Source organism: Natrix helvetica, assembly GCF_964273705.1.
Source record: "Natrix helvetica genome assembly, chromosome: 10".
NCBI lineage: Eukaryota > Metazoa > Chordata > Lepidosauria > Squamata > Natricidae > Natrix > Natrix helvetica.
Window position 1 is genome coordinate 1,766,553 of NC_138561.1, and position 27,905 is coordinate 1,794,457.

A 27,905-nucleotide genomic window follows, 5' to 3' on the forward strand; every position below is an offset into this window, starting at 1 on the left:
GACCGGAGATTGGGGGTTCTGCAAAGCTCTGGGGGCAGCTCTTTCCAAAGGGAAGGCGCTCCCACAGAGAAGGCTCTCCCCCTGGGGGTCGCCAGCTGACACTGCCTGGCCGACGGCACCCTGCAGAGGCCAACTCTGTGGGATCGCACTGGACGGTGGGAGGCTACTGGTGGCAGTAGGCGGTCTCGCAAGTACCCTGGGCCTAAGCCATGGAGCGCTTTAAAGATCATAGTTAACACCTTGAATCATACCTGGAAAACAACCGGCAACCAGTGCAGGCCGCCTAAAAGGGGTGTAACATGGGAGCACATTGGTACCCCCATGACAACCCGTGCGGCCTCATTCTGGGCCAGCTGGAGCCTCCGGGTGCTCTTCAAGGGCAGCCCCATGTAGAGAGCACTACAGTAGTCCAGGCGAGAAAGGACGAGGGTGTTAGTGACTGTGCACAGGGCATCCCAATCCAGGAAGGGGCACAACTGGCATACCAGGCAAACCTGGTAAAAGGCTCCCCTGGTCACTGCCATACGATGTTCTTCTAAACTAAGCCGCGTATCCAGGAGGACTCCCAGATTGCTGGCCCTCTCTGAGGGGGCTAAAATTTTTCCCCCAATCATCAAAGATGGGACAAGATGCACAAATCAGGATGTGGGGAATCACAGCCACTCAGTTTTGGAGGGATTAAGCTTGAGCCTGTTCGTCTCCACCCAGATCCGCACAGCCTCCAGGCATCGGGACATCACATCGAGGGCATTGTTTGGGTGGTTTGGGGTAGAGATGAAAAGTTGGGTATCATCAGCATATTGATGATACTGTAGCCCGAAACCACGGATGATCTCGCGCAGCGGTTTCATATATATGTTGAACAGGAGGGGTGAGAGAACCGACTCCTGGGGCACCCCACAAGTGAGGCGCCTCGGGGTCGATCTCTGCCCTCCAGTCAACACGAACTGCGATCGATCCGAGAGGTTGGAGGAGAATCAACGCAAAACGGTGCCCCCCCACTCCCAACCCCCTGAGTCGTTGCAATAGGATACCATGGTCGATGGTATCGAAAGCCACCGAGCGGTCTAATATGACGAGGACAGAGGAACAACCCCTGTCCTGGGCCCGCCAAAGATAATCAACCAATGCAACCAATGCCGTCTCCGTGCCTGAAACCCGACTGAAACAGATCCAGGTAGGCAGCTTCATCCAGGTACTGGGGAAGTTGACGTGCTACTGCACTCTCAACAACTTTCGCTACAATAGTTGGCTAAAGAAGCTGGGTCCAGGGAAGGCTTCTTAAGGAGGGGCCTCACCATTGCCTCCCTCAAGGCAGTGGGGAAGAACCCATGTCTCAATGAAGCATTGGTAATCGCCTGGAGCCAGCCTCGTGTCACCTCCCAGGAAGCTGAAACTAACCAGGAGGGACACAGGTCCAGCACACAAGTGGCAGCACTAAGTCTCCCCATAATCCTGTCCACACCCTTGGGAGTCACAGGATCAGACTCATCCCAGATAGTCTCCACAAGGTTAATCCCCGTCGACTCACCCGAATCTACCCAGTCAGAGTCCTGCAGATATTGGACTAATTCCTCAGTCCTGCCCTGCAAGAGGTCTTCCTCTGTTCCTTGATTAAGTAAGGAACAGGTCACCCTAAACAGGGCGGCTGGGCAGTTATCTGCGGACGCGGTAAGAGTGGAAAAATGTTCCCATTTTGCTGCTTTTATCACCACTAAGTAGGACTTAATATGAGTTCTTACTAGTGTTTGGTCAGATTCGGACCGGCTGGCCCTCCAACCACTATCTAGGCGTCTTCTCTGGCGCTTCATTTCCCTGAGCTCTTCGGTAAACCAAGGAGCTACCTGGGATCGGCACCGAGTCACCTTGGATGTTGAGTTATATAGACATTTTATAAAAATTCTGAGGCCTTCAAAAGATGACTTGAATTTTCTTCACAAAACAATCTAGAAACAAGGGCCTAACTGAGCGAAGCAGAGGAAGCTGCCATAGATTTTTTATTGTGACCTACAGCCATGTTTTTGAGCATTTTGGAATTTGCTTGAGGTCAAGAACCCATATTGTCAGTAACTCGCTTTTCTTTCCTGCCCGAGGACAACCAACAGGCAAATACCCTACGGTGAAGTTTGCTTCTTTGTTGTCAGGATGTAACCCAAGAGGTTGGGAAGCATTTGGGGCACACTCAAACTTCCCAAGTGCAACTGTAAAATGTTCTCCCCACCCTCACCCCGGTTTATTCATCTGTTTGATTTATACCACATCTTTATGCTGTGCAGAGTGGGCAGCTCACCTGAATGGCGGTGCCAGGAGTAAGCCCTGGCAATGATATTCAGGTAGTTCTGGGTTGCGTTGCCCTCCATTTGAAGGTCTTGGCTAACAGGAGCTGTGTGAATGCTGCAGTCAGATCCAGAGGACCTCGGATTGTAAGATTCCACTACGACTTTCCATCTCATCCTGATGACTTGGTTTTTGTCCCAGGGAAGCTTCAAATGGTGATACGTTGGGCCAACTGACTTCAGCAAAAGTTGAGGGAAGGAGAGACATTGCAAAGCCCTTAATTCAGGTTGGTGTCTATGTATTTCTATGTTTATCCATTTATTTACGCTCTCAGTAATTAGTTTCACAATAATAAAGCTGCTCTGATTGTTAGGAAGTATTTCTTAACTCTTAACTGAAATGAGCTTTCCTATCATTGAAATGATAGGAAATGACATATGAATACTACTGCTACTATTAACATTCCAAATCCTTGTTGAAGAACATTTTGTACGTGGCCTTCAGAGCCTTTGGCCTTGGGAAAGGTCAATGAAGCCTTTCTAGCACTGAGACCTGGGAGGATCCTCTGCTAACTTGGTTTTGTTCAAATAGAAGGATCTCCACAAAGCCATATTTAGTTCACGTCTTACAGCCAATTGGATGTAGGGTTTGTACATCACATTGATTTGTTGAGTTGGTATAGAGGTAAGTCACAAGCCATGGTTTATAATCAAGAGAGATAAGTTTGCAAAAGATGCTAAGGTTAAGCTAGACAAACCACATACTTATTTAGTGTAATGTGAGAATTTAGCCAATTAAATATGTTGTTAAGAATTCTACCATTGTTTAATAAAGCTGTGTAGAGATCCAGTAGTGGATGCACATATTTGGTTGATTGATGGGCGAATTGACAGCATAGTAATTCATTGATTATGTTTTATACATCGATAAATAATTCAATGGAATAAAAGTTTATTCCAAAATCATTATTGTATATGTTAAAAAATCAGCACTCCTGCTATGTTGGGGAGGTGGGATGCTTTTCCATGTTGATGTTCTCTAGAATAATGTTTGTTTGTTTGTTTTCAGAGAAAGGAGGGGGTGGCACTTGCAGGTTCTGTGCCTCTCACCCAGGACGGTCTGCCCACTCACTGTACAGGGCAGCCCTGCAGACCCACAATTGCTCCAGGTGGGCCACTGGGTTCTCTTCCAGGGAGGGCAAGGGCAGCATTTGGTACACAGAAGCCTGCAGGGCTTGGTCAAAAAAGCCATGCCCTCTGCCAGTGCGACTGGCACATAATAAGCAAGGGGGGAGACTGATCACGCCAATGCAGCCGCCATCTTGACTTTCTTGATCACAGCTTATGGAGAGGCCTAGAAACCAGGGTTAAACAACTATAAAAATGAATGGTTATCTCCAGATACTTCTCCATGGCGATGTTTTCAACCCACTCATATCCCCCAACCCAACGATTTGGCCTCTGAGGACTACAGGGGGTGTCATAAACCAGTGACACCCTCAGAAATTCCACTGGCCAAAGTTCAGCGTTCAGCCTCTGCCTTTCTTCTTGTTTTATTTTGCCCTGAGGGTTGGTGGTGGTTGGGAGAGGAGTTAAGGATGCATGTAAAGAGTCATATGCTAGTATTAACGGCAGATACTGTTCTGAAAAAGGCTGTCTTGGTGCTGAATTTGGGCTCCTCGGTGCCTCGGACCAGAATTAGGTGTGGGCATCAAGGCGCCACTCTCTTGGGTTCCCACCAGCTGGGCCTTCTTTGACTCCCAGGTGAGGCCGCCTTCCCCTTTTGGCCAGGGAAGGCTCCCCCCCCCGGGGGTGGTGTGTCACCCCTCCTCACTGGGCGGTTGTGTGTTTCTTCTTGCAGTTCCCAGCCCCACAGCCTCGCCCTGAAGCACCTGGCTCCCTAGTGCCGCCATGTCCAGGCCAACCCGCGCTGTGGAGCTGGTTCGCCTGGTGCCCAAGAAGCCGCGCCGCCATCTGCATGCCTCCCTTTCCTGCTCAGCCGTCGTGGAAGAGTTGCCCAATGTCCCCAGCTACCACAGCTCTGCTCCTCCCTCCCACATCCCCGTCCTCGTCCCTAGGAAAGCGAAGGCTGGCCTGAGCAACCCCGGTTTTCGGAAGGAAGAAGCTTCCTGCTTGGGCATCGGGGGTAACGTAGCACCTGCCAAGATTTTAGCGCTTGCGGCTTTCCTGGCTGGCCTTCCTGCACTTTGGGGTGTCTGCATCTTTGGGGTTCAGTTCCAAATAGGGCGTTATTTCCAGAGGGAGCAACGTACGTTGCCTCCAAAATGTAGAAGAAATGTGCACAATTTTGGGGGGGCAGGCATTCATTAAAAGCAGGGCAGGAATTAATCCATCCCTTGGGTCTCCTGAAAATTGAGAGTGGGCAAAGGGCCTTGTCAGCCAGAAGGTTGGCAGCTCTGAGACAGAAGTTAAGGAAAGGCTGGTGAGAAAGCTGTTTGGCCATAATGTCAAAAATAAATAAAATAAACCAACTGAAACATTGCATCAATTTCAGAAAGGCACTCCAACCCTAGATTAAATCTATGTGAAGGTTCAGATGTTATTTAGGTTTTAGTTTACTTTATAGCGCCTTGTACAACGAAATTAAATGACGTCTTCAGTGTACATAACTATAAAAATAAAACACAAACACACATCCTTCACATTTTATGCAATTGAATTGAAACCCCCTGATATTGCATTAATATTATTAATATTAATAATTTGCATTTAATAGTCATTTTAGCATTCTCTGGAAATAAAATATTTTCAGGCCACCACGGGGGTTTGCAAAGTGTGGTCAAAAGCTCTAGAAATGGCGTCCAAGGCAACTAAGCAAGAACTTCAATAAGAATTTATGATACTAGGATGACAAAAGCAATAACAAAAATAAGTTAGCCGATACTGAATCATAAATACATGGCGAAAGATTCTAGAGAAGTATCTTCTAATGGCGTGTGGGATATCTTGCTTATGAAAATAATAGCAGCTTCTGATTTCACTACATTTCTTAACACATTATTATTATTATTATTATTATTATTATTATTATTATTATTATTATTATTATTATTATTATTATTACAACTCTTTCCATTTTCTGGCCGCCTTAGATGTTGAGTTATATAGACATTTTATAAAAATTCTGAGGCCTTCAAAAGATGAATTGAATTCTCTTCACAAAACAATCTAGAAACAAGGGCCTAACTGAGCAAAGCAGAGGAAGCTGCCATAGATTTTTTATTGTGACCTACAGCCATGTTTTTGAGCATTTTGGAATTTGCTTGAGGTCAAGAACCCATATTGTCAGTAACTCACTTTTCTTTCCTGCCCAAGGACAACCAACAGGCAAATACCCTACGGTGAAGTTTCCAAAGGTGGATTCTGGCTCTTCCAGGCTGCCAATACCTGCCTCCCAAGCTCGACCATCTGCCCCAAAGAGCTTGCACACCCTCGCTGTGCCACCTACGCCAAAGGCTCCCAAGAGGTATGAACCCTGTGTCTACGCAGAATTTGGTATTCTGTGAGAACCTGGGCCTCGTCCTGAATTACACTTCTGTAACTACCTACCTCTACCATCCCACCAGATCCTCACTAGATTATTTATTTATTATTCACACTTATAGACCGCCCCCTCTCCCGGAGAGGACTCGGGGCGGTGTACAGTCACTAAAATACGTTGTAAAATACATACATAAACAGTTAAATAATTAAATACGTAGGTGAAGGAGGTTGTGAGACTGTAATAGAATTATATAGAGTATGTACTCCTGCCAGGAGTTTCTGGAACTAATTCAGCAAATGCTAGGACCATTTCCTTAGAACTAGGCAAAACTACCTGGGGTCCTTGCCATAGTAAAGCTAGATAACGTCAGGCTTCCAACTGAGACTTAGCAAACAGGAGTCTCCAAATAATTAACCCTTAATTCTGTTGTAGATGAGACTAGTAGAAAAGTTTCAGACATGACTACACACCAGGATGCAGTCTTATACTCAACCTGATTGCCCACTGCATTGCAAAGGCACCAGAGACACATCTAGAGGTTTAGACTCTTTGCTTCTTCCAACTTAGCAAATGCTTGATTGATCCCTGGATGGTGATGGCCAGCTAATACCTCTTTTCTGAACATATTTCATTTCACTTCCTCTCTCCCTAGCCTACAGGCCTCCAACCCTTCTGACCTTGGCAGGCAGGATCAGTCTTTGCAGATAGAAATCTCCTCTGTCTCATAGAACGAGTTGCTTGTCCTCAGTCACCACAAAGTGATTCTCCTTGTACCCAGAGCGGTTTAATTACTCTGCTTCTTTTTCCTGCCTTTCCCTTGATATAAGCAGTCCTTTTGCCTTGTGCTCCTCAGCCATGGAATGGCTGTTACACAACCATTCTGTCTGTCCGGGCCAAGATAATAATTGTACTTTGATGCCTTTTGCAAAATTACTCTTAGTTCCCCTTCCTATTCACAGCCCTGGATTTGTCCACTAGTCTCTAATGACTGAAGGCAAATATGCGTGTCCCCGGATAATGTTGCAGGATCCAGTCTGAGTTGATCAGCCGGACCAGAGCTTTTGGAATCCTGCTGGAGCCCATCCACAGGGAACTTCTTGATATCCAGGATGTGTGCACTGGGCTGTTCCATTTGTGGCATTTAGGGGCTGTCTGGTTGTGCGAAGCTGTTAGTTGTTGATTGGGATATTGATGGACGCTTATCAAATTGTTGATTGTGGTTTCCTTGTACTGTGCGCCAGAGGTGGTATTCAGCAGGTTCTGACCAGTTCTGGAGAACCGGTAGTGGAAATTTTGAATAGTTTGGAGAACCGGTAAATACCGCCTCTGACTGTCCCCGCCCCCATTTATTCTCTGCCTTCCGAGTCCCAGCTGATCGGGAGGAAATGGGGAGTTTGCAGTATCCTTCCCCTGCCACGCTAACCAAGCCACACCCACCAAGCTTGCCACACCTACAGAACCGGTAGTAAAACATTTTGAATCCCACCACTGCTGTGCACCCTCGGTTCCTAAATCCTTGGTAAGCTGGTGGTAAATCAGCCCTCCTGTGGACTGTCAACGAGCTGATTTATCCCTAACTGACCAAGGACTTAGCAGCCGGAGGCCCAGCAGCACAAAGAAACAACAATCAAAGACTTACTAGCCAGCCATCATCTTCTCCTAGAGAGAGAGAGAAGTCCCCTGAGGAAGGGCTCCAGCAGGAGTCTGAACACTTGCAAGAACCAACCTCTGGTCCCGGCGACCGACTCTGATTGGGTCCTGCAACTAGTCTCTAAAGTCAGCTATGGTACATCCTTCAAAGTTTCCTTTCTTCTTTCCGCATGAGTTGCCTTGTTCATCTATTTTTTCCATTACATCATCAAACGTCAATGCAATTAATGGATAGGAAGAGCAGTCTGAAAGAGTAATGCAGAGTCTCTTTCTCCAGTTGGTCTATCAAAGCATCCTTTATTGGGCAGTAGGTTTGAGTACTCAGATACCGTATAGCAATTACTGTGCTGTGCTTTGTTTTTCCAAATTCTTTCCCCACTTTAGGAGGAAATCCTCTTCCCAAGAAGTAAATGTGGAAGAGCTGAGACTGTCCCCAGTCAATGCCTGGCCAGACCAGTCCAGTCCACAGGAAGAACCAAGCAGGTATCATCATCCCAAAGCATCCGACTGAAGCACATCACGGACTTCTCCCAGGGTCTGACACCGCATGAATGGCCCATCATTTACCCACCCAGGATTGGGCTGGTAGTTGGGTGAGACGGTTTGCCAGGACAGCATCCCACAATGCCCTCCTAAGGATGGTATAGCCAGGGCTGCTGCCGTTGCCCAGAAGTGGCCTGACAGAGCATACCAAAAAACTGAAGTCTATTTAATTATGGAGAAAAATAATGTTTTGGAACCAAGAAAATCTGGTATGGCACAAACCAGACGTTTGTACTCTATATGCCTATGGGAAAAATATGCAGAAATTTCAGAAAAATATCTCCTTGAAGGCCTCAAACCCTCCATCATAGACAGGGATGTTGCTATGCCACGATGGAGACAGAAAACTAAAGGCTGCTGTAGAGAGTCAGCCTCTTGGTACATTGCATGGAGTCCCTCCTGGGTGCAAAATGTCCAACAATATATTGGTCTAGATAGTTTCCAGGAGGGAGAGCCCAGCTTGCAGAGAATTGCATGGACTAACCAGGGTAAATCTGCATTTGGGGCAGGGGGGGGCTAACTGGCCCCATCTCTTAGGCGCAGGCAATGCTGCACAAGGCATAACTACTACACAGCCTGGACTAATCTTTCCTTCCTTACATAAAGTGTTGCAGAAAGCTCAACCTGAGGTAAACTGACAGGTGTCAGAGGTCAATATTTGGGGGCCCATCCAGGGATGAACAGAGGGTGGGAAGACTGGACGTAGCCTGACCCATTTTTATTTTTCTCACCTCTTGCCTTGATAAGTGGCGCCTTCTCTCACTGGTCCTCAGTCAAAGGCATCTGTGGGGCAGCTTTGAGGGGGGAGCTGATGAATGAATGGTTGTGCCTCAAAAGGAGGCAGTGCACCAGGTAAAACAAACACACACACACACACACACACACCAGATACTGGTAGAACCTCCCAGCCTTGCAGAGCAGGCTCAGAAGCCGATCCAAAGGCAAGGTCATCTGTAAAATTGCTTCTCCCCCTCTGCCCCGCCACCCAGGTGAGAGGGCGCAGCTTTACCAGAGAACTCACCCCCTTGCCCCACTTCAAAAAGGGACCAGCTGTTCTCTGAACCACTGAATAAATCTCGAGAGCAGAGACTGGGGAGCTGAGGGGCCCTTCAGAGTCCCTGCGAAGGCAGGACCTGATTCTCCCTCTTGGTTGCTCCACAGCTCACCCAGACGGGGCAGCTCAGCCGCCAGCCAGAGTAGCGCCATCATCAACGATCGGCTGCAGGAGCTGGTGCGCCTCTTCAAGGACCGAACGGAGAAAGTCAAGGAGAAGCTGACGGACCCCGACGCCTCCTCCGAGGATGAGACCCCTGCAGCCTGTGAGTGAGTCCAGGAGACAAGGGCTGTGACTCTGGTGTCCCAAGGGCCCCCGCAAGAGAGCCTCGGCCTCCCACCTGAGGTGTACAGGGGGAACGCAGCATGTTGGCATGTTGACATACTAGACCAGGGGTGTCCAAACTTGGCAACTTTAAGACTTGTGGACTTCAACTCCCAGAATTCCCCAGCCAGCAGAGGGCTGGGGAATTCTGGGAGTTGAAGTCCACAAGTCTTAAAGTTGCCAAGTTTGGACACCCCTGTACTAGACCCTTATTTTATGCTGGGATATGGGATGTGTGAGCCCAGCAGCCAGAGTGTCTCCTGCCCTCCCAGACCTTCTGCCTCAGAATCTTCCTTCTGTCGTCGTTGTTTTTAAGGGGAGATAATATTATTTTACTAATGAAGCAAACGTGTTTCAGAACAGCTCCAGCATTCTTGAGGTTCCACTGCCCCTGGACTCTTAGGCACAAGATATTCAGCGCTCACCGGAAAAAATAAATCCTGGTTGCTTTGTGGGGGGGCTGCCAATTAGGACTCGGGGCCAGGTGCAAGCTGTGCAATATGGGTTGTCCATTCGTACTAGAGAAGGTGTTTCTGAACTTTCTCTCCATTTGGCTCAGAGGTGGGTTGCTCCCGGTTTGGCCCGGATCAGGTGAACCGGTAGTGGTGGTGGCGGGAGACTTCGTGCACAGAAGCTTCAGGCGTATGAGTGAACCAGTAGTAAAAAAAATGGAACCCCACCATTGATTTGGCTCCAAATAATGGGCAAAAAATTTTGTTTCGATTTCACTAATTTGATTTATTCTCTCAGCTCCTTCCAAAGAGAAAATCTCAGAGGAGAAAGGCAAAGAAGCCAAGGAAGATGGAGAGGGGCGTTTCCACGAAATCCTTTGCTGCAGGTTTAAATCTCACCCCTTCCTCTGCCACGTGAGGAAAGTCCAGTTCCCCAGCAGTATTGACGCTTCCTCCAGTAAGTCACAGGGAGGGCTTTGGACTGAAAAGGCACCTGCACTCCGAGAGAGAAGGGGAGAATGAGCAGGGGGGGACTTTGTGATGGGGGAATGGTGAGAGAAAGAGTGCAGAACGTGGGGGCAGAGTCAAAAGAGGAATCAGTCTGGAATCTCTACAGAGCCACAAATAGACTAAGACCAACTCTCCTTGAATCCCATCGACCCGTTTCTAGTACCAAATCACTAGCTAAGGAAATTCCTGTGCATAGGCATGAGCAATACATCAGTTTAATTGGGAAATTCATGGCCTTTCGTGCCTGTGAGGAATGCAGACCTGTTGGGAATCCCCAGGAATCTTGATGGTCTACTCAAGCTAATTCTTATCCCTAGAAATGCCAAATAATTTGTATGGACCCTTAAAATACAGCAAGGCACTTCAGGTCTTTCACAAGTGACATTTTTAATTATTGCAAGTATAGTCCAAAAAGTGGAGATACTCGTTGTTAGATCGGGTAATGAGAAGGCAGACACCGGCTTAAACGTAACAACAGCTCTTTATTGTAGTGGAACAAGTCTGTGCAATCCAGCAACTTCTTGGTCTGACAGCAGCCCTTTTATAGGGAGCTGTCAGACCTCTTAGCCAATAGGATTCAATCTCTGTTCCCGCCTGAACAGAGGACCGTGTTGGAAACTATAGGAGACAGGTACCCACCACAATGTTATTCTTAGAATGTAGGTTAAATAAATCACTGCAAACTGATTGTGGACAACCATCCGTAAGCGCCATTAACCATCCTTATGCTCCAAACACACATCCCTGAAGGAAGTTGGAAGCAAATGGTAGGGATTGTTGAGGGCTTCTCTTGAGAGCTCCACATCTCAGGAAGGTGTTTGATAAAATAGACCACAGCTTGTGTCTTCATAAGATAAACAAATGTGGGATAGAGAGTATCACCACCAGATGGACTCACAGTTGGCTGACTAGTTGAATTGTAAGCCACCCAAAATTATTGACTGAGATGGGCGGCCATAGAAAGTGAACAAATAAATAAAAAATGCACTCGTGTAGATCTTCATGGAACTGCATCTACATGGAAGGAAGCATGCAGGGGTACTTCAAGGTTTTATCTTGGGCCCAGTCCTCTTCAACGCCTTCATAAATTATCTAGATGAGGGGATAGAAGGAGAACTCATCAAATTTGCAGATCAAGGGTAAGCTGGGAATAGCTAACACTTTAAATCATAGAGTCAAGATTCAGAAGGATCTTGACAGACTTCAACACTGGGCCCTATCCCAAAAAATGCAATTCATTGGTGAGAAAAGTCAGTCCTGCACTTAGGCAGGGTATACCAAATGCATAGGCAATTCCTAGCTCAAAAGTAGTACAGTAATTATCAGAGGGATCTAGGAGTCCCAGTAGACCACCTTTGAAGTATGAGCCAGAAATGTGCAACAGAGGGATAGTGTCAAGACAACGAGAAGTAATTGTACCGCTTTGTACTAGTGAGTGCAGTATAACTGCATAAAAATTGTATCTGGTCCCAGCGATAGAAAAATGATCCTGAAACGCTAGAGAGTGTGCAAAGGAGACCAACACAGTTGATAAGGGATCTGGAGGTTAAATCATATAATAACGGTTGGGGGAACTAGGTATATCTAGCCTATGGAAGAGAGAGATTGGGGGGAGGGGAGGGGGGTATGGTAACTGTCTTCCATACTTAAGGGGCAGTGACAGATATGAGGGGGTTGACATTCTCTAAAGCATCAGAGGGCAGGACAAGAAATGTTGAATGGAAGCTTGTGCAAGAGATCCAACCTAGAAGTAAGGAGAACTTTTCTGACAGTGAGAACAATTAACCAATGGAATGGCTTTCCTCCCACAGTTGTGGGTACTCCATTACTGGAGGTTTTCAAGAAGAGACTAGATAACTGTTAGATTGGGATGGTATAAAGTCTCCTGCCTTGAGCAGAGGCTGGGAGTAGAAGACCTCCGAGGTTCCTTCCCATCTTCTGATTCCATCTTGGGTTCCGTATTTGATGGGGAGGCCAAGATGATCATCTCCATCTGTATCATTTTCTGAAGCTGAGAAAGATGCTGGGACATGGCCTGCCAGCCCATTCATGTTGAACTGACTTTGAGGGGACTTGTTCCACTTCTTAGCCCACTTGCTTCACAGGCTGTGGGGCGCACTGTGTGACAACTGTTGCCTGATCTCTGATCCGCAAGTTGTTCTTCCCTCTTGCTCCTTGGGCAAGCAGAGTGCAAGGGTGGCTCTCCCACTGAGGAGTTTGAAAGGGGAATTTGAGGGACGCTCCACAAGGGTCCTGAGTGTCTCCTGGGCTTCCCTCCTCTTCTAGATCTGATGTACGTGTTGTGGCTCTTACTTGTTGTCCTGGCCTGGAACTGGAACTGCTGGCTGATTCCGGTCCGCTGGGCTTTCCCATATCAATCACCCGAGAACATCTATTACTGGATGGCTATTGACTACCTCTGTGATTTCATCTACTTCCTGGACATGGCCGTCTTTCAGGTCCGCCTGCAGTTTGTCCATCAAGGAGATATTATTGTAAGTGGCACACAGCAAGCCAAGCCATGTCTGACTTCTGACTCTTGATTTGAGAGCTTGATACCCAAAGCAGTTATGCCATTCATCCATAAATAAGCAGATCCGTTAATTTTTCAAATTCATTTCCTAGATTCATATTTTTAATTTGTTGTTTCATATATTGCCAATTTAAATTATCGAATGCCTTCTGTGCATCCAGGAATACAAGTGCCACTTGTTTCTCTGTATGCACCTCATAATTCTCCAAGATATTAGCTATTGTTCTGGTATTATTTCTAATTTGTCTTGTTGGGAGAAATCCATTTTGATCTGGATGTATGTAGTCATTTAGTATTCTTTTTAGTCTTTCTGCCATTATTGTTGCAAATATTTTATAGTCCGCATTCAGCAGCGAGATTGGCCTGTAATTTTGAATTTGGTTTTGGTCTGTACCTTCTTTAAATATTAATGTAATGTATGCTTCCCTCCATGAGTTCGGGCTGTAAAAATCTCAATGACCACTAAGCCTTTCCCAAGAGGAAGCCAGGACATTCATTTTAGGTTTACAAAATAAGGTATCTATCCATCTGCAAAGGGAAGGTAACCACCCCAAGTGTAAACAATCTGCAAGACTTAAGATGCTTCAGAAGAGCAGCAATTCCTGTGCAGCAGATTTTGATACTGTGCCTGTTTCCATGCCAGGCCAATAAATTCCATGCCAGGACACAGAAATTCTGCTGGCTGTGCCTCAGTTTCCCTTCTGAGTTTCGGGTGGCACTCTTTTGCAATTTCTTTCTTCTTCTAGACTGATAAGAGAGCCATGAGGAAGAATTACCTGAAGTCCCATCGCTTTAAGGTGTGTGGTGTTTTGTTTAATTTACTCCTAATTAAAATGACCACCAGAGTGAAACTGTGTTCGCTGCCATGTGATCCTTAAATAATATTCTGGATGCTGAATTCTTTGTCATAGCAGTGATATCATCTGCTTGGGTGGCTGGCATAGAAAGTTTACCAATGTAATTCTCATTATATGCAGTAAAAGTGTATATGCTATACATATATAATTTGGGAATATCAGGTCACTGATACCTTTTGAATGATGAGGAGATGTCTGAGTCTATCTTTTTCAAAATCAGTTTCTGATTTGTTTGTAAAATGTGATTAATTGCACTTGGATCATTTTTAAAACGTTTGCTAAAAAAACATTTATGTTATTATGCACATTTCCTCAGCTATATACATTTTTGGTTGCAATTTCTCTTTCAGATGGATGCCCTCTGCCTTCTCCCCCTGGATTTCTTCTACTTCAAGGTTGGCGTGAATCCTCTCCTGCGTTTGCCTCGCTGCCTAAAGGTGAGTCCTCCTCCATCCTGATTTCGCATCTTTAGGGAAGGGCTGGAAAAGGAGGAGCTGGCTTAACCCAGGAGGTCAACCCAGAGCAGCAGCTCCCAAGGTATCGGTCCCTCTCTGTGCTGCCCCCGAAGGCTTCACCCATGGCTTCCTTGGGGAAGGTTTTTCCTTTCCTTGGTGAACTGTGGGCAGAATCTCCTCTGGAGCTCACCGGGGGCCTTTATCTCTTTTTCGCAGTACCTGGCCTTCTTTGAGTTTAACAACCGCCTGGAAGCTATTTTGAGCAAGGCCTATGTTTACAGGTGAGCTTCTGTCCTTCTGGGCAGGGTGCAGCTCAGCAGCTTCTTCTGCAGGCCCTTCTCTCCCTGCATGTCTCGCTGACACGCAACCTTTCCAAAGGAAATGGCAACAACAATGAAATCCACACAATGGTTTTGTAGAATCCAACTGTACGTCCACTTTATTTCCAACGTTGCACGCCACATGGCAGCCCAAGAGCAGAGGTCTCTACTTTGAAGGCCGGCATTCTTACTAATACCATGGCGTACTGAGGCGAACTGAACTCAAAGCAGGACTTCTCAGACAGAATCAATGGGGCAGTTTGCGCAGGGCCACCTCTAGAAATAGCTTGGGACGCTCGACTGACATGGAGGCTGGAGGAGCTGCTGGGAGACGGAGAGGCTGAACCATAAATGACAGCACAGTCTGTGACCTGTCTGAGCATAACCTCCAGACCAGTTTTAAAGCCTGAATATCTATATACACGTACCTGAGCCTACCTGGACTCTGCCTCGGAGGCCTTGCTGTGGGGTGGGATGCACTGACTGAAAGGGCTGTGCAAAAGGAAACGAGAGAAGGGGGTCACTGGTTTTCTTGCGTCCCTTTCTGAGCATTACCCCCCCTCCCCCTCTCCCCTCATAACATCACGCGAGTGACTGTATGCACAGTAACTGTGGAAGGAAAGGGTCACGGCGTGTCACTCTGACCAGGTGGGGGAGGTGGAACCCCCTAAGCCAGGGGTGTCCAAACTTGGCAACTTTAAGACTTGTGGACTTCAACTCCCAGAATTCCCCAGCCAGCAGAGCTGGCTGGGGAATTCTAGGAGTTGAAGTCCACAAGTCTTAAAGTTGCCAAGTTTGGACACCCCTGCCCTAAGCCCAGCAAGAGGGAAAAGGCACTGAACTCTCAGGAGCAACTTCCAGACTCAAAATATCCCCCCCCCTCCTATTTGTCTGCAGAGCAAAATCAAGGAAGTCAAAATGGAAGTTGTGACATGCAATCAAAGCAGTGCCTGTGGTGTGTGTGTGTGTGTGTGTGTTGCACAATTTACGTAGCAGCCAGGCACAGCTTTGAATGCATAGTTGTGGTGGGTGGGGGGGGGCATCTTGGCCCCTTGCCGGCCCCTTGCAGGCAACCCCACTCTCCTGGCTGGCTGAGAAGAGCCGGGCTGCACCTGGCACTGCAGATGCTCCCCTCCAGCCATACCTGATTCCCAGGGCACCTTCTGAGAGTCCTGCTCCTTGCATTCCCTCCGGGAGCAATGCCCTCCTGGGCAGGGGGAGGGGAGAGGGGGGAATGGGGAAGCAGCAGCAGAGGAGCAGAGCACAGGCAGTCTCGGGTCCTGCAGGGACTTTAGCAGCCCCTCCTTAGCAGGGCTATTATTATTTTGGCAGAGTCGTAAGGATTACGGCCTACCTGCTCTTCAGCCTGCACCTGAACTCCTGCTTGTATTACTGGGCCTCCTCCTTCCAGGGGATCGGCTCCACCCCCTGGGTATACGACGGCAGAGGAAACAGGTAGGCAACCTGGGCAGCTGTCTCTGGAGAAGGAGCCAAGAGGAAGGCGTGCACAACCTTTGCGTATCTCTTGTGCTTCGTCTTTGACAGTTACATCCGCTGTTATTACTGGGCTGTCAAGACCCTCATCACCATCGGGGGGCTGCCGGACCCCCATAACCTCTTTGAGATCGTTTTTCAGCTTCTCAATTACTTCACAGGAGTCTTTGCTTTCTCAGTGATGATCGGCCAGGTGAGCTCTCACTTCACACCTTCTCTGGGTTACAAAAATTGCTGCCTTCTTTTCTCGTTTGCTGCACACCATTGTTTTTATGGAAGTGCCGATTTTCATTGTAAGCCATAGGTGGCGTAAGTTGAGTTGGACCTGATTTTTTGACAATTTTTATGGCAGATATTAAGCAAATCAGCACAATTATTGAGCAAATCCAGGTTTTCCAGTGGGTTTTTTTTGGCCAGAAATTGGCAAAAATGGTTGCAAATTGCAATCACGTATCTGCAGGACCCTCAGTCATAAATGCAGGGTGATTGCCAGGCACCTCAATTGCGATCACCTGCTGTGGGGGGGGGGGGGATGCAACAGTCTTAAATGTTGGTCATAAATCACTTTTTTTGAGACCATTTGAGACTTTGAGCTATCATTAGATGAAAAGTGGCCCTTCAGATATTGGGCCCCAGCCTAAGAAAAACAAGCCAGATCCTCAGCCTGTCAGGTTTAGCTTTTCAGGTGTGTCTAATGGTTCCATCTCAGCACCGGAGGCCTTTTGGACATCCGAATCACCTGCCCCATCCCAGGGAATTCCACCAGGTGAGTCTTCTCTTGACTGTTGGCAGCACGGAATGAAGTCCTTCCGTTTGCACTTTTTTTTTCAATCCTATACAGATGAGGGATGTTGTGGGGGCTGCCACAGGAGGACAATCGTACTATCGGAGCTGCATGGATAATACCGTAAAATATATGGCTTTGTACAGAATTCCCCGTTCGGTTCAGAACAGAATCAAAACTTGGTATGAATATACTTGGCAATCCCAAGGCATGCTGGGTAAGTAACTTACTTTCAGAGACAAAATGATTTCTTTGGCCTTTCTCTGTTGTGTAATTACGATTATTGGTGGTTACAAGTGGAGATATAAAGTCAAGGTAGTGGCTGTCATGGCAACCCTAAGTCCTGCCCATTTTTTCTTTGCATCATAATGTTGCTGCCTTTTTGATCCTTCCTGGCAAACACTCCGTGCAGCGGATTAGATATAGCACGAAATGCATTTGACCCTCAAATCCGTGCATTTAAGCAAACCCTGAGAGCAGGAACTGGAGGGGAAAGCAGTCTTCTCCTTCCTGCCCAGTCTTGCCCAACAGGCTTCCCAGCTGCTCTGATTGTCAGCTAAGGCAGGAGGCCCCTGCCTGGGGTCCATCATACCTGCAGGAGTGGCTCTTGTCCTGAGAACCAGATTAGCAGAGTTGGAAGGGACCTTGTAGGTCATTTAATCCAACCCCCAAGCAGGGGGACCCCGCACAATTTCTGACAGATGGCAGTTCAGTCTCTTCTTGAAAGCCTCCAGTGATGAAGCTTCCACAACTTCTGAAGGCAACTTCTGTTCCATCGGTTGATTTTTCTCACTCTCGGAAAAGTCCTCCTTATTTCCAGGTTGAATCTCTCCTTGTTCAGTTTTGATCCGTTATTCCTTGTCTGGCCTTCGGCTGCTTTGGAGAATAGCTTGACCCCCTTCCTCCTCTCTGTGGCAGCCCCTCAAATATTGGAAGACTGCTCTCATGTCTCCCCTGGTCCTTCTCTTCACTAGACTAGCCCTGCCTGGTTTCTGTAACCGTTCGTCGTATGTTTTAGTCACTCCCCTGTCCTGGTTTTTAAAAAACACATTCCCCTTGCCTCCATGTTCTGGAGACGGTTCTTCCTCTGTATGGTTAGATCCACTGTTTGAAGATGTCTTCTTATCCTCAGGGGACACAAGATCCCGAGGAAGCTGCATGGCTTAGAAAAGTGGTTGATCATCTTTTCCAGCAAGGGGGAAGGGGGGTGTTTTCGCTGCAGTGATTCTTGCAGTACAGGGCAGGATTGGAAGCTCCATCAATGCAAAATTCTACTCAATTTTCTAAATTGTGCCACTGAGACAAACAGCCCGACCCTCGTCTTTATTATTCGCACCTGAAGGCTTTAGGCTCAGGGCTCATTCTCTTCCATTGGACCACGAGGCCAGGAGACAAGCGCTTCTCTCCCTCACTTGCAGACGAATCAGAGCTGCTCATGCAGCTGCCCGAAAAGATGAAGCTGGACATCGCCATCGATGTGAACTACAGCATTGTGAGCAAAGTGCCGCTCTTCCAGGTACTGCCAGCTGACTCGCGGCTCCTCTTTCTCAGCTGGCCGGAAGAGCCGAGTCCAAGCCTTCTTTCCTTCCTTTGGGGCAGGGCTGTGATCGGCAAATGATTTTTGACATGCTGAAGAGGCTGCGATCCGTGGTGTACTTACCTAACGACTACGTGTGCAAAAAGGTAACCAGCGAGCAATACTGCAGCCCAATTCAGTCAGGCTGGTAAGGGAGGTTCCAGGCATAGAGAGGACGCCCTTCCTCACATGCTCCCCAGGTTGTGCTTTTCGGGGATAATGCCACTGAAGGGGGTTTGCTTTTAAATGTGGGAATGTCAGTGGAATTAGATGCTGGGTTGTAGTAGCCAAAACTAGGTGGCCATCATCACAGCCGTTAGACGATTCCTAGTTATTAGATGTCAGGGAAAGCAGCATTGGATCCAGTAACTAAAATAATGGCAAAACAGAAGCAGCAGAGCTTAAAATAAAATGCACACAGGTTTTGGAGGAAGACCTTGGTTTTTCTTTAAAAGGGAATTCGTTTCTTCCTTTTCCTCTGAAAATCAGAAGTCACAAATGAAAATAGGACAAAATACATCAAGTAAAGGATTGCCTGCAAATATACAACTATGGGGCATTTATTCATTTTCCTGGTAGGCTGGTCATTATTTGATATTTAGTTGCTGATCCTAAATTCACAAGAATGAAGAGATGGCAAATTAGCGCCTTTCCCGTCTAAGTGGGAGTCTTGGTGTCAGGCAATATTCAACCCAGAAATTTTCCTCTGGAACTAGATAGGGTAACCTCTCCAGGGCCTACATTGGGAAGGATGGGAGCTCAGCCCTTTCCCTTTAAGACTGCCCTGTCTCTTTAAGCCTTTTAAAGCCTTAAGTTGCTCTGGTAACACCTCCCTTATTAAAACCTCTATCCCAGCCCACAGAAATACTGCAGTTCCACTTTGCAGGTGCAACTTTCTTGGATGCCCAAGTTGTAATTTCAAGGCAACTCTGCTCAAAGTCACCTTGAATCACGAGATGGTGGCAAAGGAAAGCAAAGGTAGCACCAATAGTCACAGGTGCCTTGGGTGCAATCCCAAAACAACTGGGGCACCACTTGAACACCATTAGGATTGACAAACTCTCCATCAATTGCAAAAGGCAGCTTTGCGTGGAAGGGCTTACACCCTGCGACGATATCCATAACACCATCAAACGTCCACATCTGTCTATCCCATGTTTTCGGGAAGGACTCGCTAGGGGGTTAAAAGTGCCAAATCCAGTCTGAACATCTGGCTGACTGTGATGAACAATAATAATAATTTGTGCAAGATTTTCAAAAGAAAAAGTTTTCCCAATTATTCTTCCCCTCTTTCCTTAGGGAGAGATCGGCCGCGAGATGTACATCATTCAGGTTGGACAAGTCCAAGTACTTGGGGGACCGGATGGGAAAACGATTCTCGTGACCCTGAAAGCCGGCTCTGTGTTTGGAGAAATAAGGTCGTTCCTTTTCTCTCCTCTGCTGCATTTCTCTTCCGCCTTTTCTCTGAGGCCCAGTGGAGCTTCTTCCCCAACGGCATTTCACAGCAACAAGCCTGTGAGGTGGCAGGCCCAGCGTGGGCAAGAGGGCAGCCATCCTCCGACTCTCCCCTTCCAATCCCAGCATCTAAGTCCCCAGACTGTCCTTTAGGGATCTCATCTCGAGCAACCCTTGACAGGGGCAATAACCAAGAACCTGTGATGATGATGATGCTCTCCATGGCTTTCCAGGCAAAATGAGAGGCTGCTGCAGCTTGATCTGCTGTGGGAGGAAGCGCCTCTCCATTCCCCAGAGGAGCCCTTCTGTAGACAGGGTCATCTCCTGGGGTGCAAGAGGGGGTCTCCCCAGGAAAGTGCACTTAATCCCATATCTCCAGTATCAGAAAAATACAAAAACACATCTTTTCCCTTAGCCCTTAATAGTTCATTTTAATGTTTGCTTTTTAATCTTACAAGCTGCCTTGAGCATTTATACAAGTAGAGAAAGGCAGGTGATAAATCTAATAAAAGAAATACTTGAATGAAGCTGCAACTCTCAAACAATCTTGCCGGGAGGTAACCAGTCTTGGTAACTGGAATAAATAGGGAGAAACGGAGGGAAATGAAATCATGCCATGGCCATTCTTAGATATTAGGTGAAATAGCCTTTATTAGCTTGCTACCTGGATGACTTCCAAGAGGTAAAGGGTTAACCCTGGCTGAGAAGACCTCTGGCGGCAAAGACTCTTAAGATCTGGGTTAAGCTTCTGAGTCCCATTTCTCCGCACAAATCTAAGATGGTCTTTTCCCACCTCCTGCTCAGGTTACCTTGAGACTGCCATGGGCATTTCGGCCTGGCACAATGGTTTTGTACTATCAGATTGAAGAAATGTTGAATTACTGGATCTTACATTTGTTTAGTTGTTACTGAATGATAGTCTTGCAAGATACGAGGGAGGCAGGTAGAATGAAGTTCCTTTCTGCGGAATAGGAGATGAGAAATTGGCTGCTGAGTTTGTATTTTTGCTTTTTTCTATTAGTTTACTGGCTGTGGGAGGTGGAAATCGGCGTACCGCTAACGTTGTGGCACATGGATTTACTAACCTTTTCATTCTGGATAAGAAGGATTTGAATGAAATTCTGGTGCATTATCCAGAGTCCCAAAAGCTGCTGCGGAAGAAAGCGAGGTGAGATGCAGGACGATCAAAGGGTTACTTTAATTGATTAATCGGTTTGCTCTCCTTTCTATGGCAGTCCAATTCTGAGAGGCTCTTGCTAGCTGATGTGTGATGGTGAGGATCAGTTGGTGGTGAAATGTGCCCTCTCTTGCCTGGCCTGATCCCATATCTCCAGTAACAGAAAAATACAAAGACACATCCTTTCCCTTAACCCTTAATAGTTCATTTTAATGTTTGCTTTGTGTGGTCTGGTCTCCTCTCCCCTCCTCAACCTTTCCCTCCCCTCCAGCCTTCCCCTCCTCTCTTCCCCTCTCCTCTAGAGGTTGGGTTGAGTTTTCCCCTGGAAATCTGCCATGAGGACCCCTTATCCCCCCAGGGTAACTTCCTTGCCCAAGAATACATGGCTCTGCCTAATACAGTTCAGATAACAAGCATTCAGCCCTTCGGGTTTTATTTTGTTCCCCTTGCCTGCTGTGAAACAAGACAAATTTGGGGAGGGGGTTCTCTACCGGTCAGAGAAAGGACTAACAGACTAGGACAGGGAAGGGATTCAATATATGAATGGTAGTGAATGAGTCACATTTAAGAGTTTGACAGCACTGTGAGAGGCTACGATTCACTTCGCATGGTGCTTAAATTACTTTCTTCAATTATCCATGTTTTGATACCTTGGATGATTTCCCCAATTCTATGGAAACGACCGGGCTGCTCTCGATTGGCCCAATTCTGTGGACAACCACAGCTTTCATAGGTTTGACTGTACGGCTCTCTGCCCCGAGAGTTTGAAGTGAGAAATAGATGTCTCTTCTGTTTGCAATCTTCCCATTTTTTCTCACTGCAGACACTGCACGACGCTTTCCATTCATTAAAGAATTAATTAAATGTGCCACACGTCTCACTCTCTAAAGCAGGGGTGTCCAAACTTGGGAACTTTAAGACTTGTGGACTTCAACTCCCAGAATTCCCCAGCCAGCTGGCTGGGGAATTCTGGGAGTTGAAGACCATAAGTCTTAAAGTTCCCAAGTTTGGACACCCCTGCTCTAAAGTGATTCTGAGGACTCACACGGGGCCTCCCATTTGTCACTTTAAAAGAAAACTCCCAAGAAGCAGAAACGGGACTTTTAGAAGAAGAGCCTCTGAAGGAAGATCAGAGAAGGGCCATGACATTCAGTCGTTCTGTTGCATTCGCACATGCAGCTTATTCTCACAGATCTGGCCGATTTCCAATTCTGTGCTTTTGCTCCGTTTTAGGCGAATGCTGAGGAACAACACCAGGCCCAAAGAAGAGAAGGTCCTCATCATCCCTCCCAGAGTTGGGACCCCCAAACTCTTCCAAGCCGCCCTGGTGGCTGCGGGCAGGATGGGGGGCAAGGGCAGACTGGCTCACCTCCGCTGGAAACTGAAGGAGCTGAAGGCAATGCAGGTGTGCTTGACCCCCTCCAGGCGGCCTGGCGAGAGGAGAGCATTATGGGAACCTGCCTGGGGAGGATGGGGTGGGCTGGGTACATATATTGAGAGTGCATGTCAGGTGCTTTTCACAAAATGGCTGAGCATGGCCAGTCCCAAAGAACCATTGAGCGGTGCAATGCTGACGATTCTTCACTTTACCCCCAGCAGCCATTAAGGTAGATTCCACCACATTTGTCCCTCTCAATTGTTTTTGGGAGCAAATCTTTTGTGGGGCTGGCTGAGGTCAGCTTTATCTTCTAGGAATGCTTCTGCTGCTCAATGGACATTTTGCTCTGGAGCATTCCTTTTTCCCGTGTCAATCTCATTTTAATTAAAGTAACCCAAAAGTCAGCTGAGCAGGGGACCAAGTGGGTGATATACTGTATATCTCTGGGCATATTCATGCCCATGGACACCGCTCTGGGGCCCCATCTAGAAGATTGGACTAAGAGGTTGCTTCTCCCCGTTTTAAGGCAATCACCTTTTCCCTATCAAGGCCCCTTACATGATTCCCAATCTGACTGGCTTTTCTTTCAGGCTGCCGCTTCCACACCAGTTGTCCCCAAGTCACCAGCCAGCCATGCTTCACGAGCTGGTTCCCCCAAGCCCAACAACTGCGGAACAGAGACGAAGACCTCCAAGAGTCCCGATCATCCTGTTCGGGTTTCCATGAGTCCCACCCCTGCTGGGGATGAAGAGGTTCTCTCCGTGGAAGTCTTAGAAAAAAAGGAACCTAAGTAGAAGAACCAGGTGAGGCTCCCTATCTGTGCAAGTCCTTGCCGGTGGCATTTGCTTGGATTGGGCAGCCATTCAAAATAAGCTCTAATGTTGTGCTATTAAGTCAGCTGAGACGGAGTCTTGGCAATTAAGAGACTCCCCTATACTTCTTTACACTTTATTTAGAGAACAAGTTTGGTGTCACGGCTGAGGCATCAGGCTAGAAACCAGGAGACTCTGAGTTCTAGTCTCACTTAGGCAATGGCAAAACAACGCCTGAAAAACCTTGCCAAGAAAACGGACTTGTCCAGATAGTCAGTGAGAATTGGGACGGGACTGAACGAAGGGGAAAAAAGTTTACACGACGAGCTGTTTAACTGTATCTTTAGAAGAATTTCAGCAAAAATCCAAGATAAATTAGAGCAAGTGAAATCTCTATTAAGCAATGTTGGCTTTATACAGTTTCCAAATGTACAGTAAATATATTTGTTCAAAACACCTTCTGTTGTGTGGTCTTTTAATGTATTTGCCCAAAAATGCAAAAAAAGGTGTGTTAGAGAGAGTTTAGAAAACAGCATTGATAAGGACATCTACACACAGTAGTAGACGCAGGCCATGCAGAAGTAAGAGGGGTTACAGGCTATCGAGTTCTTTCCACCGCGAGCTACCAGAGAGTAGAAGGAAAAGGTTCATCACACTGACCCGTTTTCCCTTCAGTGACTCTTTGTGGCATTTGCTTACTGACAGGGAGATGAAGTGAAACCAGGATTGCAGCTGTAGAAAGATGAATTGGAAAGAATCTCAAGCCCCCAATTCTTTCGTTTATCAGCATCTCCAGACTTCTCCATTCAATCTCCGCCTGCTGAAACCTCCCCGCCTGTTACTGTGGGTTTCCACACGGAGAGGCCTGACTCGCCCCACTCGGAGGCCAAGAGCGCAGCGCCAGTTCGCCGCTGCTTCTCCCGGGGCGGCTCGGCACCGCTCCTAAAGCCGGCAGCGGCTCCTTAGGGCAGGGAGCGGGTGCCGGGCCAGCGGAGACGCCGCCCCTCCGCTCTTTGCTCGCCGGGCCGGGCGGGGGAGAGCGCAGCGCGGCCGGGGTCCTGGCGCTCCCTTCCTGGCGCCCTCGGAGCGCAGCGAGGGCACAACACCCGGGACCCGCGCGCCCCATTCCCGCTCGCGGCGTTTGCAGGCGCCGAACCCGATCGCGGGAGGGGGCGGCCGGGGGGGCGGATGGCGCAGGTGGGGGGGGGCGTCTCCAGCAGCGCCTCCAGTCGCGGGTTGCAGGCGCCCTTTGGAGAGCAGCCCGTCTTCGGGAAGGGCGGAGGCTTTGCCAGCCTCTTCCAAGCCTCCGCTCCTGGAAAGCGCATTTACAGCCCGGGGGCGGAGCTGCCGTCCTGCCTGCGCCATCGCAAGCGTCACCCGCACCCGCCACCCGCATGGCAGCAACCGCGGTCTCCACGCGTGTTTTCCCGCGCCCCCTTCTGACCAGCGTGGCCAAAACGCCTCCGCTGGGATGGGCGAATGGGAGCGCCCTCTGCCTGCCACTGGGAGCCACAAACATTTGATCTCTCCCCCCCACCCACCCCAATTCCTTCCACTAACTCAGGGGTGTCCAAACTTGGGAACTTTAAGACTTGTGGACTTCAACTCCCAGAATTCCCCAGCCAGCATAGTCCAAACTTGGAAACTTTTCAACTCCCATGCTGGCTGGGGAATTCTGGGAGTTGAAGTCCACAAGTCTTAAAGTTCCCAAGTTTGGACACCCCTGCACTAACTCCTTCAAGGGGGTGAATTCCCAGGGCCAGCTCCTCTTGAACAGATTTGGGAAGCCGATTTCGGAAGAAGTAAACGTTTCAGGAAAATAAATTGGTTTCTGCCCAATTTCGAACCAGGGACCATTCGTGCCTGAAATAACTATAACCACTCTGCTCCTGGAGAAAGCTGTGTAGGAAAACCCAAAGCAGAAACCAGATGGCTGAATCTGGAAAAATAAAGAACTTTTATTTTGAAGCTGGTTGCTAAACCTGCATCCGGATGAAGTTGGATGCCTTAAACTTTAAGGGACATCTGTCAGCCCAGCCCTTCAAGTTAAAGCGATGAATGAGAGAGCCCACAGATCATGGGCAGGATAGAGCTTCAGCACACCCCACCCCACCCCACCCCACCCCTCTAACCCTCCACAACCTCTGGAGACAAGCCGTTCCACTGGTTAATTGTTCTCACCATTAGGAATTTTCAAGGTTGCTTCTCTCCTGGTTTAGTTTCCATCCATTGTTTCTTGTCCTGCCTTTTGGCGCTTTGGAAAATAGTTTGACACCCCCGCTTGTCTTTGTAGGAGCCCCTCAAATATTGGAACACTGCTATCATGTCTCCCCCAGTCCTTCTTTTTATTAGACTAGTCATACCCAATTCCTATGATCATTCTTCATAGGTTTTAGCTGCAGCCCCAAATCATTCTTGTTGCTCTTCTCTGCACTCTTTCCAGACTTTCAACATCTTTTTTTTTAATACTGTGGTGACCAAAACTGGATGCAGGATTCCAAGCGTGGTCTTACTAAGGCTTTGTAAAGAGGTACTAGAACTTCATGTGATCTTGATTCTGTCCCTCTATTAAGGCAGCCTAGAATGCATTTGCCTTTTTGGCGGCTGCTGCTGCTGCATATATTGGCTCATATTTAAGCAATTGATCCTTCTCACGCAGCTACTGACATTAAGCCAAATGTTACTTAGCCTGTACCCATGCAGTCGGTCTTTCTTGCCTGTAATGTAGACATTCCCTTTCCTCTCTGTTGAATTTCATTTTGATACGGCTCAGTGTCCAAGTCTCCCAAGATCCTTTTGGATCTTGAGTTTGTCTTTTGGGGTGTTGGCGATTCCTGCCAGCTTAGTGTCATCTGCAGATTTGACGGGTTCCCCTTATATCCCTCACCTAGATCACTTATGAAGCTAATATCTTGGGCCTAAGAGGAACCTTGTGGGATCCCACTGTTTATTTCCCTCCATGTAGATGTAGTACCATTGTTGAGTTTGATTTGTTAGTCAATTGCAAACCCATCTGGTGGTGATGCGGTTCACCCCACATTTTTCTAGCTTGCCAAGAAGTAGGCTGTGGCCCCTTTATCAAAGGCTTTACTGAAATCGAAGTATGCTATGTCCACAGCATTTCATTGAACCACTAACTGAATCACTTTGTTAAAGAATAAAATAAGATTTCTTTGGCATAATGTCTTTTTGATGAATTCATGTTGGCTACTGGTTATAACTTTGTTTGTTTCAAGGTGTTCGCAAATTTGTTGACTGATTATCTTTTCCAAGATCTTCCCAAGTATTGATGTCAGGCTGATTGGTCTGTAATTTCCTGGATCTGATCCCCCCCCCCTTTGTTTCAAGATGGGAACCACATCAGCTTTTTTCCAGTCCTCAGGTAGTTAGTTTCCTGGTGCTCCACTTTGAAAGACACGATTCAAAGATTCTGAGATCACATCTGCCAGCTCCTTCAGAACTCTGGGAAGTAATCTGTCAGGACCCAGTGGTTTGAGCTGACAGGTGTTCTCTTACCTTATTTTTGCTTATTTTAATTTGCATTCCTAACCTGTCATTTGCAGATATTTTTGGTAGGCTGGTTTGCATTTTCTTTTTGTGTGAAGATGCCTGGGCCTTTGTTTCTAGTCTCGTTCTCCCCCACCTGTCAGCACTTAAGATTTGGGGGAGGATGTCAGAAGTGCATGATGATGTTGCCAAGCAAGGAAGGCGAAACTCAGTTAGGACAGGGAATCTGCGCCACAGCCGGTCAGGTCAGTCAAACCAGTCAGTCTGAGTCAAGAGAGGCCAAAGGATCAAAGGATCTAGTCAGCAGGTTCCAAGCAAGCACTTGGCAAGGAAGGTGCTCTTCTTTTCACTGATAGCCTGACTTCCTCACCTGCGGTAGAGAACTTCAGGTGACAAAGGAGGACCAGGAATGCAGTCCTTCCTCAGGCAGGGCCTGCCTGGACAGTCATTGTCCAGAATGGAGTAGGATCTCCTGCTATTGTTTTATGTCTATGTTCAGCAGGATGGACAGATGGGCAGACAGATTAGGATGAGCAGAAAGCTTTTGAAGAGGGAGGGGGAGGGTGTGAGTCTTGTCGAGGGTCTCTGCAACACCTGAGGTGGACGAAGGAGGTGGACGAAGAAAAATGAGGGTACCAGACACAAACACATCAGTCGTGGTTTTTGCATTGCAACACGTATTTTGTCATTCTCACGCACATATGCCCCAGGCAACTATGTTCTATTCAGGATTCAGTCATTAAATTACTTGTATAACAATACTTTTAATCCACCTTTTTACTCCATGGATCTCTAGTGAATTCACAGGCACTAATTTGAAACAGTCCAATTAGCAATGAGGTACATCAAAATAAACCATCCAAACCCATTAAAATAGAACTTAAAGCAATCATGAAAATAAAACTTAAACTAGTCCAAAGGTCAACAGAAAAGTCCTTGCACATGGTGCATCTTTCAGCAAAGGAAATCTTCCCCACCACTGGGGTCCCAGAGGGGATCAGCACATCTGGGCTCCTTAGCTTTGCCTTGCCTTCCTCCTCCTCCTTCTCTTCCAAGATCTGCTCCTCAAGACCGTGTGTGGCCGTGGCTTTGTGAGATGCAGGAGGGAGAGTGTGGGCTCTCTTGTCATTCACAAATGCAGCTTTGCACCCACCCACCACTTCCACATCCCAGTTCCAAACAGACTATGGCCTGGCACCGAATCAGGAGCCCCCAACCCCCAGGCTGCACAGCTGGAGGAGAG

At 47.6% G+C, this 27,905-nt stretch overlaps 1 protein-coding gene across 1 annotated transcript in view; it reads left to right on the forward strand.

Moving 5' to 3' along the window:
* Positions 1–23,609, forward strand: part of CNGB1 (cyclic nucleotide gated channel subunit beta 1) — a gene marked incomplete at its 5' end in the record, with an annotated part of 65,279 nt that extends 41,670 nt beyond the window's left edge. Inside the window, 19 exons of the mRNA XM_081963094.1 lie at positions 2,479–2,563; positions 3,346–3,445; positions 5,613–5,763; positions 7,816–7,914; positions 9,136–9,293; positions 10,103–10,261; positions 12,601–12,809; positions 13,594–13,644; positions 14,055–14,141; positions 14,376–14,440; positions 15,812–15,934; positions 16,025–16,166; positions 16,815–16,974; positions 18,176–18,273; positions 18,357–18,440; positions 19,633–19,751; positions 20,810–20,956; positions 22,199–22,370; positions 22,934–23,609. Of these exons, the coding sequence (XP_081819220.1) occupies positions 2,479–2,563; positions 3,346–3,445; positions 5,613–5,763; positions 7,816–7,914; positions 9,136–9,293; positions 10,103–10,261; positions 12,601–12,809; positions 13,594–13,644; positions 14,055–14,141; positions 14,376–14,440; positions 15,812–15,934; positions 16,025–16,166; positions 16,815–16,974; positions 18,176–18,273; positions 18,357–18,440; positions 19,633–19,751; positions 20,810–20,956; positions 22,199–22,370; positions 22,934–23,137 (2,413 nt within the window). The 3' untranslated portion in view covers positions 23,138–23,609. The remainder of the gene's footprint in view (positions 1–2,478; positions 2,564–3,345; positions 3,446–5,612; positions 5,764–7,815; positions 7,915–9,135; positions 9,294–10,102; positions 10,262–12,600; positions 12,810–13,593; positions 13,645–14,054; positions 14,142–14,375; positions 14,441–15,811; positions 15,935–16,024; positions 16,167–16,814; positions 16,975–18,175; positions 18,274–18,356; positions 18,441–19,632; positions 19,752–20,809; positions 20,957–22,198; positions 22,371–22,933) is intronic.
* Between the last annotated feature and the right edge of the window lie 4,296 nt (positions 23,610–27,905).